The 13,560-nt window shown below is 39.4% G+C and overlaps 1 protein-coding gene across 1 annotated transcript; it reads right to left on the bottom strand.

Annotated features, from left to right (window-relative positions):
• Nucleotides 1-4,989: 4,989 nt before the first annotated feature.
• Nucleotides 4,990-13,141, bottom strand: LOC127878332 (NACHT and WD repeat domain-containing protein 2-like). Its single transcript, XM_052424857.1, has 9 exons — nucleotides 13,024-13,141; nucleotides 12,326-12,419; nucleotides 11,700-11,831; nucleotides 9,683-9,812; nucleotides 9,163-9,368; nucleotides 8,294-8,439; nucleotides 6,965-7,067; nucleotides 5,610-5,842; nucleotides 4,990-5,200 (listed from the first exon to the last, which is right to left on the bottom strand). Exons 4-9 carry the CDS (start codon nucleotides 9,771-9,773, stop codon nucleotides 4,990-4,992), a joined length of 990 nt encoding a protein of 329 aa, XP_052280817.1. The 5' UTR covers nucleotides 9,774-9,812; nucleotides 11,700-11,831; nucleotides 12,326-12,419; nucleotides 13,024-13,141.
• Nucleotides 13,142-13,560: the final 419 nt, after the last annotated feature.

Below are 13,560 nucleotides of genomic sequence, written 5' to 3'. Positions count from 1 at the left end.
TTGTTCTGATATATCTTTCAGGTAAGACCTGTGTTACTATTTACTTATTTTCACACTTATTGTTTGCTGCAAATATATATATATATATATATATATATATATATATATATATATATATATATATATATATATATATATATATATATTCATACTTAAACCATTGTTCGCTACTTTCATTCATTTAAACAAACTTCAATGTAGAGTATTTAGGAAAATTATTTAGCTGCACAATATCCGAATAAATTATAGAAATATTATGTATGTATGATTGTCGCTATTTTATAAGTATTATACAGGCAAAAATAATAGTACTGTTTTCTCACGAATTAATAATTTCTGTGTTTTATGATTTGATAGAACAATGGGAATAGTATCTTGTATGATTTTTTAATGTATAATGATTATTGATATCGTTTCATATATATATATATATATATATATATATATATATATATATATAAATCTCACAAATAATATTTGTGCATGAAAATATTCATGTTGTTTTGATATATTATACAGAGATATCTTTCAGAAAATAAAATGTATTTTTACATCATCGACTTAGTTATTATTTCCGTTTCTCATGCATCAAAGAGTATCAGCGCTTAACGCTCACTGAACTATAAATATGGTAGAAATAATATTTGTAATTTAATGAATATAGTACATTTAGACCGATAATCGAACTACGGACACTATCAATTATTAAGAATTTAATCATTTGTCATACGACAAGTAACAACGATCCCGTTACCTACAATGTAAAATGGATAAAATGAAAAACCTTATTACGCACAACATTATAAGAAAACAACGTATGAAAACTCACTCGTTGGCTACTTGGACTCTAACGGCATTCATTTAAATGAAAGAAAAGAACATTGTATGAAAAAGTTAACGCTTTCTGCGCAGATTGAGGGTGTTGACATGTTGATTTTCTCTTTTTTATTCGTATATTTCTAAGTATTGTGGTATTCTGCTTTGATCATTAAAGTTTAAATACAATTCACCGTACACATTTTTTTCCTCCATTTTTTGTGAACCATTTATTTACAGAATTCACTCTCATTCATCCAAATGTTGAACAAACAACACTTGTTTAGTATGTATTAATAGATAAAGGAATAATATATACAAATATGATAGTTTATAACATGTGACAAAAGGAATAAAGAAACAAGGGTTGTTTGTAAAACATGCATGTCCCCCATATTGGTTTTCAGTTGTAGTGGCATCCATTGTTTGAATACGTTTTTTTCACTGTGACCTTGACCTTTAACATAGTGACCCGAAAATTTATAGAGTCATCTGCCAGCCATGATCAATGTACCTATGAAGTTTCATGATCCTAGGCGAAGCATTCTTGAGTTATCATCCGAAAACCATTTTACTCTTTCGAGTCACTGTGACCTTGACCTTTGACCTAGTGACCTGAAAATCAAATGAGGTCATCTGCCAGTCATTATCAATGTACCTATGAAGTTTCATGATTCTAGGCCCAAGCATTCTTGAGTTATCATATGGAAACCATTTTACTGCTTTGAGTCACTGTGACCTTGACCTTTGACCTAGTGACCAGAAAATCGATAAGGATCATCTGCCAGGCATGATCAATGTTCCTATAAAGTTTCATGATCCTAGGCGTAAGCATTCTTGAGTTATCATCCGGAAACCATTTTACTGTTTCGAGTCACTGTGACCTTGACCTTTGACCTAGTGACTTGAAAATCAAAAGGGGTCATCTGCCAGTCATGATAAATGTTCCTGTGAAGTTTCATAAACCTAGGCCTAAGCATTCTTGAGTTATTATCCGGAAACAATTTTACTATTTCGAATCACTGTGACCTTAATCTTTGACATAGTGACCTGAAAATCAACAGGGGTCATCTGCCAGCCATGATCAATGTATCTATGAAGTTTCATGATCCTAGGCCTAAGCGGTCTTGAGTTATCATCCGGATACCATCTGGTTAACGGACCGACCGACATGTGCAAAACAGTATACCCCTTCTTCTTCGAAGGGGGGCATAACAATTAATAAACAAGTGATGTCATCGTCCTTCGAAAACGAGAAAAGTTGCCATCTCTAGTCACGAGTCTTTTTTTAAATAAATTGTCGAACAAGAGCTGTCACCATAGGATGACATTTGCCCCTATAAACGCTTTGATAGAAGTCACAGCATTTTCGAAACCAAAACGCAGATTTTGAAACCTAAACGCAGACCCTTAGTTCAAGGTCAAGGTTACAGGGGTCAAAATTGTTGTGCGTATTAAAAGGCCTTGTCAATATACACATGCATACCAAATATGAAGGCTTTATCTCAAGGGACATAGAAGTTATGAGCATTTTTCGAAACTTAAACGCAAAGTGTGACGGAAAGACGGACAGACGGACGGACGGACGGACAGTCCGATCACTATATGCCCCCTTTTCTTCGAAATGGGGCATAACAAAAACATGGCAAAAGGAAATTAAAATCTTCGAACATAGAAATCATCTACAATGTATGCTTGAATGAAAAATAAAGAAAACAAGAGCTGTCAGACGACAGCGCGCTCGAGTGCATTTGTATTAAGATCGCTAGTTACTCGATATATGTTATTGGCCCAGCGTTCTGGCCTGCCGATCTGTGGTCCTCTTTTTGTCACGGGATCGATCCCACACCCTGAGGTTGTTGTCTTTTGTAATCGTTACCACCGTGAACATGTCAACAGTTCGCGCGTCGAGCAGTGCAATTTTGTGTTCCAGACAATCTTCCTCCTGTCGCAAAGAGCGGTGCACGACGCCGTGAAAATATGCCATATCTTGTAATCTTAATCTTTTATACAGGCCAAACCATAGTAGTTCAATTAATAACGTTTTTGATCTTAACCAAACATGTCACATTATTTATTTATTTATTTATATAATTTCTTTTTTATTTTTATTTTAAATGTTTTTTATGTTTTCTTATTTTAAAGAAGAACTGACATATTTGACGTACACTGTTTTCGTTATGCCATCTGATGCGCTACTTTTTGTTACCTTGTTGCTTGTATAAACTTTTTTACTTGACCCCTAACAGGTTTCAAAGGAATAGTTACCTGCAGTGTGGCAGAGTTGACAAAGACAACGGAGAACCGGCTTGTATAGTAGATATATCTGCCGTCGGAAGAGTAGTTCATACTGTAGATGTGACGATCGCCTAAAGGAAGGAAAGTTATACAAATGATCCTCGCTCTCGGAAAACAGGGCAAACGGTCTGTTCATAAAGTGTCGTCCACGGGCTATTCAGGGGCGACACTTTCCGCCTAAATGGGACTTTTGCTGGAAAGAGACTTCTTTAAACGAAAAAAAATGAAGCGGAATGTGTCGTCCCTAATTACTGTGTGCGGACTGAACAGGCTTATCTGAGACCACACTTTACGCACAAGCAAGAAGTGCGGACATAGGCTTATCTGGGACCACACTTTACGCACAAGCAGAAGTGCGGACTGCATAGGCTTATCTGGGACCACACTTTACGCACAAGCAAGAAGTGCGGACTGCATAGGCTTATCTGGGACCACACTTCACGCACAAGCAAGAAGTGCGGATGCACAGTAATCTGTGACCACAAACGACAAGCGGATATGTTTCCAATGTTATGGTGTTATACTCAAATCAGCCAATGGAATAAATGAAGTGTATTCATTCGTACCTAGCCGCGGGAAATTTTATTTGAGTAGTTATTGGACACTTACAAAGGTCAAGTCATGGTGAAAAGCAATGGCTTATTCAGCTAACGGCCGAAAAATTATTGAACTAAAGTTCTTAAGGCAGACGAATTCAAAAAACCGCGTTGCGATAAACGCCTTTAATCTTAATTGCAATAATATGTACAAACGTTGAACATAATGCATTGGAAATCCGCAATATAAATCGCCCAAGTACATATAACTCATTATCTTTTCAACAGCTCAACGTTCGTAAAACATGCAATTCAACAAGAAAATAACAGTATGGGTTTAGTACCGATATATTGTTCGATGTCCGTCCGTATGCGCACGAGAAGTAGAGGTGGCAGTCCTGCGCATGGGCGGCGTCCAGTAGGTGTAGACGTCATACAACACGTCATCCAAGCTCCGCCTCAGTGATTCCGTTATTGGCTGAAGTAAATATCCATGTTGAAACTGGATTTTGCTAAACAGAGACTTCTTTAATGTGCTTGGCAAGTAGATCAACACGGAGGCCTGCGTTCTTGGACAGCTGGTCTTAATGCATATGCGAAAAGTGTCGTCCAGACATGCATGTGTAGTCAATACAGGCTAATCAGGGAAGACATTTTCTGCTTTTATTCCTGAGGAAAATATATCTTCTGAACGAAATTCCAGTCAAAGCCGATTTGGGTGAATGAATCCCAGTTAACCCAGAACAAGACTCAAGTGACTCAACCCCCACCTAAGGTAAGATATCCTAAGGCGCGGCACACCAATATCCGGCCCGTGCAGTTTCTCCAGACGACCGAACAGGAAGTCGACAGCGGTGCGGACTGTCGTCTGCAGTACTGTCCGTGACGGCCGGGTCGAACGAGCGCCAAGCATTGCTTCGTCAAACGACAGCTGACAAGATTTGAAAAAAAATGTCGGCATAGCGTTATACAAATAATGCATTGAAAATACCCTAGCTTTGGTAATATCTGGTGTGCATCAAACGTTCAAATTTCTTCTAACTTAAAACGTGTCGACTAAATATGCATCTGATTTAAGACTTTTGAGGACAGTACGGTTATAACTTAGTATACACCCATGAGATTAATAAAAAAACAGAAAAAAAAATCCCTCTTAATTCAAATATGATTTACTGACTTAAAACGTTTTTTGCTGGACTTGTGTGTAGGTTGAAAAATACAACCAGCACTTTGAAAATGTTTATTCTTTCAAAAAATAATGTTTTGTTTTTGCCCGATTTAGCGTCAAAATTCTTTGTTCGTTGTATTCGAATTTCCTAGGTGGATTGTCCTCATTTTCCTATTGTTGAACCTTTCCAGAGCTGCGTGCATTCACCTTTAAGAACAGCGGTGTCGGGCACTTCCGGAAAGTGCTCAGCAGGAGGTCCATCTGGGGTGGAGTCAACTTCCGGTTCCGTTTCTTCTCCGCCCACGACGACACTATGCTGTGCGCGTCCCTCTCACCTAGTGTCCGGGACCTGTATAAACCTTTCCGCGTCAGGAAATAATTTCTATAAAAGACGGCAAATATGTAAATATGTATAAAAGAATAGTCAAACATTTTGCCTTACCTGAATCATTTCAAGAACGTACACGCCGGTTTATGTGTTGTTTTTTAAGTTGAAGATCTACACAGATTTAGATGTCGTTTGGTATTAAACAAATGTTATCTATTCCTCATAGACAAATCAAATTTCAAAAATGTTTAAATCCACATGGCAGCATAAATAAATTACTAAATAAATGATAATTATCATTAAATAACTTTTAAAAGACAATGTTTTTGGTCTTCTCATTTCTATACAACTGTTGAATATTAAGTATTAATGTAGGTTCGTGTGTAGCCCTTCATAACTGACAATTATGGATAAGAATTCGCCCTTACATTGAATTTTATCTTTATACGAGTACACTTGTTGCCTTTTTGAACGCTCCGATACCTTGAGGGCCGGAAACGCCTCATATTTTTCCTCCGGAAGTGAGGACACGATGATCTTGCAGTGTGGCGGCAGGTGAACCGGAAGCCACATCAAAGAGCGGCCATTGTGCGAGGTGTCCAGCTGGTCAAGAGAATCCAAGATGACCACGAGTGGACACTCTGCCATTCCTTGCTTTAAGAGCAGATTCAACTGGTCTTTTAGAAGGTCAACGGTCTGAAAAAGAGAAACTATTGTTAAGAATCCACTTTACGAATTATCTTTGCATGAATCAATAACAGAAAGGAGTTTTATTTATATAATTAGTATGGTACCTGATATACATATGAGTCACGCCTTTAGAAAATTAGGTTTAATGCATGTGCTAAAGTGTCGTCCCTTGGTAGCATGTGCTGTCCGTTTAGGCTAATTATGAAGGACACTTACACTTAATATTCGTGTGAAATAAACATCCTTTATCTGAAAACTTCCATAATATCGTACTGCACAGGCTGATATGGAACGCACATGCATTTAGTCACTTTTTTCCAGAACGAGGATCATATGCAAGTAATTAACCTGGGACTGGCATTATAAAACATTTAAGACTGTACGACCAGATTTATAATGTAAGCATTAAAAAAATCAAAGAATTCAAATCTAAAGAAAAACAAGAAACAAGCAATACAAAGAATAAGACAAGTAAGAAAATGTGATTTGTTATGATGATGATGATGTGAAGGAGGAGTGGGGAGGAGGAGGATGATCATTAAGACGACGACGACAATGATGATGATGATGATGAGTGTTGTGATAATATCGATGGTTCTGATGAAATTAATGAAGATGATAAATATGACGATAGTAAAGATGATGATGATGATGACGATGATGATGATGATAGTGATGAGGCTGAGGATGATGATGATGAGGCTGATAATGATGATGATGATGAGAATGAGGATATGATGATAAGGAGGAGGAGGAGAAGAAGGAGGATGTGGATGACGACCATTAAGACGACTACGACGATGATAAAGATGACTGTTGTGATTATAATGATGTTTCTGATGAAGATGATGCAGATGATAAATATGACGATGATAATAATGTTGGTGATGATGATGATGATAAAGATGAAGAAAAAGAAGAACAAGATGAAGAAAAAATGATGATAATGATAGTGATGATGATGATAAAAATGATGGTGTTAATAATGATAATGATGATGATGATAATGATGATGATGATGATGATGATGACGATGATGATGATGATGATGATGATGCTGCTGCTGCTGCTGCTGCTGATGATGATGATGGCGCCGATAATGATGGCGAAGTTTATGATAATATTTACCAGTCCGGCTTGAAGGCTTTGATTATCCAGCATACTCAGTTGATGCACCAGACTTTGTAGCAGAGGCAGAACGGAAGAACTCGCAACGGTTGTACCGAGAAACCTGCGGCTCAGAGAAATGTGCGTTATTTGAAGTGTGTTCACGTTTTCAGGTACATTAGAATAATGGACCCGCGTTCTGGGAAAACTTGGCTTAATATATAGGCGTTATGGGTCGTCCCAGATTAGCCTGTGCAGTACGCACATGCTCATCAAGGACGAAACTTTCCGCTTTCATGGACTGTTTCATTTAAATGAAGTGTCTTCTAAACAAAAAGCCGCTCTAGACGAAAGTGTCGTCCCAAATAAGGACGTGTGGATTGCACTTGGTTAAATTTATGAATAATCCGTTGTGTGTAAATTAGCGAGTAAATGGACGCATTGGTGAGTTTATATCTAATAATAGAGAGGGCATCACCATATACTGCTAACGGGGTACGCATAAATAATAACTCGACTTTATTTTGTTTCTGCGTGTACAATTTATTCGTACACATCTCTAACAACAAAAAACATTGAAGATAAATATGTCATTATCTGCATTCTAACCGACGAGTTATAAAAATGAAAAGGACCCTGATTTAAAAGGTTAAAAAATTGATGTAAACTTATGAACACTTGATCTATTTTTATTTATAAAGGTCTATCAAAAATACGTGAAATAAAGGAAGTCGATCTGATAACACAACTTTGTATCTTTCATTACATCGGTAAAATTACCAGTTCAAAATTGTTGAATTAAGCGATCTTTCATATAGGGAACCTTATTTTAAACAGTTTAAAACAAATGCTGCGTTTTCAACTTTTCAGTTATTGTATTATTCGCGCTCGAGTGTGAGCGTGTGTGTGTGCGTGTGTTAGTGCGTGCGTGCGTGTGTGTGTGTGTGTGTGTGTGTGTGTGTGTGTGTGTGTGTGTGTGTGTGTGTGTGTGTGTGTGTGTGTGTGTGTGTGTGTGTGTGTGTGTGTGTGTGTGTGTGTGTGTGTGTGTGTGTGTGTGTGTGTGTGTGTGTGTGTGTGTGTGTGTGTGTGTGTGTGTGTGTGTGTGTGTGTGTGTGTGTGTGTGTGTGTGTGTGTTGTGTGTGTGTGTGTGTGTGTGTGTGTGTGTGTGTGTGTGTGTGTGTGTGTGTGTGTGTGTGTGTGTGTGTGTGTGGTGTGTGTGTGTGTGTGTGTGTGTGTGTGTGTGTGTGTGTGTGTGTGTGTGTGTGTGTGTGTGTGTATGTTTATTGAATCTTTTAACCTTCCGTTCCGAGGAAGCTCAAGATATACTCAAGTCGGCCCGGCATAAGTTACCTTAACACGAGCTTGGGCGTCTTGGCCAGCCAGGTTTTGCACAGTTTCGCCGCCATCGCCAGGATGGAAGTTTTTCCCGTTCCACTGATCCCGTGCACAACGAGCGGGGCCGCTGTCGATGTGTCCAGCAGGTAGGATTCGATCCGCTGCAAGAGAAGAGTTTACAGTGGCGACGGCAACAATTGAGGGTAAACTGGGCTTAATGCATGTGCGTTAAGTGCCATCGCAGTTTCGCCTGTGCAGTCCGCACAGGCTAATCAAGAACAACTATTTCCGCCTATACCTGGATTTTCGTTTTTAAGAGACCTCATATTAATGAAAAAAAATATTCGAAAATGACGTCCGTGATAAGCCAGTACGGACTGCACAGGTTAATTTGGAATGAAATTTAGTGCACATGAATTAAGCCCTGTTTTCCTGGAGCGAGGCTCATATCTTAAGTCATAAACTTCCCACGTTTTGTCATTGCTTCATGTTAAACTATAATAATTTAACATCCACGTTCGTTAAACTGGTAGGTGGGAAATTGCTCATGATTCCCCAAATTGATAGTAATGCAATTTTGAAAGGATGAACATATTCGCGCGCACCTCCAGCGTCTCTGTTATATGTACACAAATAATATATTAAAGCTCTAATATAGGAAAGACTTACCACACGCAGCCACTAATTAAGTCCACTATACAGATGCTTATTAAGATATTCATTTGTGCCAATTTGTTTCCGGTAACCGCTTTGTCTGGGACAGTTGGAGGATCCTTTATTTAAAACCCATTACACAATTCGTTAAACTAGTAGGTGGGAAATTGCTCATGATTCCCAGATTGATAGTAATGCAATTTTGAAAGGATGAAAATATGCGCGCGCACCTCCAGCGTCTCTGTACGTCCATGGAACTCGGCGCACTTGGACTGACACAACCGGATGTGCTGCAGACATTCCTCGGTTAGCTTGTCGTGCAGGAGATATCGATTCCGAATAGCCTGAGTCGTCAGGGAGATCATGTTGTCCGTGAAGTCCTTGCAGAGGCGCGCCAGATACTTCCGGTGCTCTTCGCTGGTATCAGGATCGATCCCTGCAGCGCAAATCGGATGTGCTTAATACTTACACGTCATACGTTTATTCAATTAAATTTGAACATGAATTAACAAATCAAGCAATCTCAGAATATAAATTGGAAACGAAGAAATTGTCTTGATATTTATTGAATTGCATTGAAGGTGTACATGTTTATTAACAAATTTTGTTTACTCGTCCGCACAAACAATCCCAATTAGGACAACACTGTAACTGTTAATGTTATTTAGTTTTTACGCGTAATGCGTTTGATTGTCAGTGGTAAAGGGTAAGTGAATGCATACACAACCAGCCTTTGTGCTCCCGACATACCTTCTGGGCCAACCCAGTGCACGTTGTAGTGAAAGATCTGGTCTGAATGCAGGCGCCGCTCCATCCGGTGCTCCTTGAGTTCCCGCAACATCCGGTGAGCCTTTTCCACCTTCTCTTGAGCACCCTGGCACTTTGCAATACATCTGAACGTATTATCACATGACAACACACACTGTACGTGAACAAGTGCATATATTTGACATAATGAACCACTTGACTGAACAAACCACGTGACAAAACACACAACATGACCACGTAAAAATACGTGACAGGACGAAACACGCGACAAAACAAATCAAGTGACAACATACTCTTTGAGCATGTTATTGTATGTGATAGAATGAACCACGTGACAGAACAAACCACGTAAGAACATACTTCGTGAGAACGTGACTATACGCGACAGAATAAACCACGTTGCAGAACGAACCAGGTAACAAAACACTCTTTGAGCATGTGATTGTATGTGACAGAATGAACCGGTGATAGAACGAACCACGTGAGAACATACTTCGTGAGAACGTGACTATACGCGACAGAATAAACCACGTTGCAGAACAAACCAGGTAACAACACACATTACGTTAGCACGTGACTATGCGTGACAGAATGAACCACATGACAGAATAAACCACGTGACAACACACACTTCGTGACAACGTAAAAATACGCGAAAGGATAAAACATGTGACAGAACGAACCACATGAGAATACACACTACGTGAGCATGTAATTGTATGTGACATAATAAACGACGTGACAGAACGAACCACGTAAAACGCGTCTAAACGCGACAGAATAAGCCACGTTACATAACTTGCCACGTGACAACACACACTACGTGAACATGTGATTATACGCGACAGAATAAACAACGTTACAGAACAAACTACGTGACAACAAACACTACGTGAGCACGTGACTGTATGTGACAGAATAAACCACGTGAGAAGACACACTACGTGAGCACGTAACCGTCTGTGACAGAAATAACAACATACACTACGTGAGCACGTGGCTATACGTGACGAAATGAACAATGTGACAACATGCACTACGGAAGCACGTGACTATACGTGACAGAACGAACAACGTGACAACACACAGTACGTGAGGACTTTAAAATACGTGACAGATTGAACAACGTAACGACATACACTACATGAGCATGTGACTATACGTGACAAAATGAACCACGCGACAACGCACAAAACGTGAACATTTGACTTTACGTGAAAGATTGAACCCCTTGACAATACGCACTACGTGAGCACGTGACTTTACTTGACATAATGAACCACGTGTTATAATGATCCACGTGAAAACAAGCACTACATGAGCTCGTGACAATACGTGATAGCACGAATTACGTGATAGAAGGAAGAACGTGGCAACACACACTACGTGAGCATGTGACTATACGTGGCAGATTTAACCCCGTGACAATACACTGCGTAAACACGTGACTATACGTTACATAAAAAACCAGCTGACAACATACCCTACTTGAGCACGTGACTAAACGTGACATTATGAATCACGTGACCGCATGATTAATGTGACGACAACAATAACTGCGTCACAACACGAACTACGTGATAAAAATGAATACGCGACCATATGAATCGTTTGAGTCAATGCATTACCATTTTCAATCCAACTCGGCTCATCAATCATTCGAAAGATCACAAAAACAATACGAAAAGCCGTTATGCAAAAGTAAAATATTCCTTATAGAATAGGCACGACCTTAAGATACGAAAACAACGATGTACGCATTTATCGCACGTGTTTACATAGAGAGTCTCGCTCTTGGAAAACTGGGCATAATGCACGAGCGCAAAGTATCGTCCCAGATTTGCCTGTGCAGTCCGGAAATGCTAATCGGTGATGACACTTTCCGCTTACACTACGCCTGTGCTGAATGCAAAGCCTTATCTGGGGCAACCCTTTACGCGCTTGCATTGATCCCGAGGCTCATATACTTTATAATACATATTCGTGCGCATGCGCTCACCGGTATATCTAGAAAGTGCGTAGCTGCTCTCCTGGCGGTCGATGTCTTCGATGTTCCGGCGCAGCCAGATGGCCTGCCTGGCGATGGAGTCCTCCGCCTTGAGCAGGCCTTCCTCCACTTCCGCCTCCGTCACTATAGCAACGAACATCACCAGTATTCAACGTATTGAATTTGAAGCTTACATACATGTACATGCTCACTTCTCCTTCTAATGAAATGTATCATATTTGTATTACCTTCTTATCTTTTTTATTTGTTTGTGAAACACAAACCAATTTATAAATCTCGCAAAGTTTTTCACTTTCATATTGTAAACTAACTGTATGAAAATACGTTACTTTAACTACCGAATCAATTATTAAAGCCAGTAAAATTAATATATCGCATTTGAATGTTTTTATACGCATGCAAATAATCTTGTGTATTGTAACGATTGTAAATAAAAGTGTTTTAAAACAACACCGCCACCACCACCAACAACAAACCAAAACAAACAAAATTACACCGGTATTCACCATACCCTGGGTAGAAGACTGGACTTAGACTCCGAATTAAAATACTAAAACGCTTGCGTTCGCAGATATGCTGGAAATCAAATGATCATATGCAATGGTACATCAGTATACCGGAAATTATGTACTTCCGGGCCGTTTCCTGGTCGAACACCCTGGTGGCGGCTGACTCCAGAGCGTGCTGCATTTGCTCGCTCTCCTTCCACCACTGATGGCATGTAACGAACAAAACGTGTGAAGCATTGGAAGACTGTATGACCAGCGTCATGCAAACATGGGTATTATGCCATATGCGGAAAGCGTAGCTCCAGACGAGTCTGCACATTCGCAGACTTCGTTGTCCGCTTATGATACCACGAAACCTTGCGTGACATGAAACCGGACAGCTTAAGCCGTGTATACATTAAGACGAAATTTCGCATGACGCGGCTCATATATAAATCATGTAAGGAATACGCCTGTTCTCGCTATCGATATAACAAAATAGTAAATGGGTGGTATCTGTTGTACATTAATGTTATTGAACAGTATTAAATCAATATGTTTTTATTACAACAATGTTGCATAATGATATTACAGTTTGAAATTTAAGCTAAGGTATTACGTCAAAAAGATTTACAACTATAAACCAAAACTGTGGTACATATGTGTATATCTTTTGTTGCAATATTTTCAATGCTTTATTACAAATATAAATGAGATAATTATGTAGTGATTTGTGACATAGTAAGAGTCTTTAGACAAATCATTTATGAAAAGAACACGCGACATAAACTACTAAAAATATCGGCCTATAAAAGTACTATACGAACCTGCTCTTTGCCGACTTTCTGCCTGTCTCTGTCCATGCTTATGAAATCCGGCAAGTGCGTGCTGATGGATGCGAGGATGTAAGCGGGAGGAACCGCGTTGTCGTCCCGGGAATACCACCTACAGGGGAACGCATTTCGCACCTGAGGCTGCATTATTCGAGGACCCGGAGTGTGTCCTAGCACTCCAACCTTATTAACTTACAAGATTTACAAACGTTTGGACGAATTTTGAATAATTGCTGCAATTTCCAGCTATTTAGTTCTTTTTTTAATATTGTCGATTTCGGTGTAGTGGGGTGTAGTGTATCTTGGTGTTTTCACAAGAAGATTTCATCGGGTACATACTTTAAGGACAGCTATGATTTTTTTACTTCAATCCAAAATATAAAAATCAGGTTGTCCGGTTAGCGCAGTTTTTGATACACGCGCTTGTCACCACTCCTCACCTCGGCGACTAAGTTTCAATCCCCGTACCCGGAAGCATGTGAGTTTGGTTGGTGTTCATCATACCGGACAGGTGGGATTTCCTTCGGGAAC

This window comes from Dreissena polymorpha, chromosome 4 (genome assembly GCF_020536995.1).
Source record: "Dreissena polymorpha isolate Duluth1 chromosome 4, UMN_Dpol_1.0, whole genome shotgun sequence".
Lineage (NCBI taxonomy): Eukaryota > Metazoa > Mollusca > Bivalvia > Myida > Dreissenidae > Dreissena > Dreissena polymorpha.
This window is presented reverse-complemented; position numbering and strand designations above follow the sequence as displayed.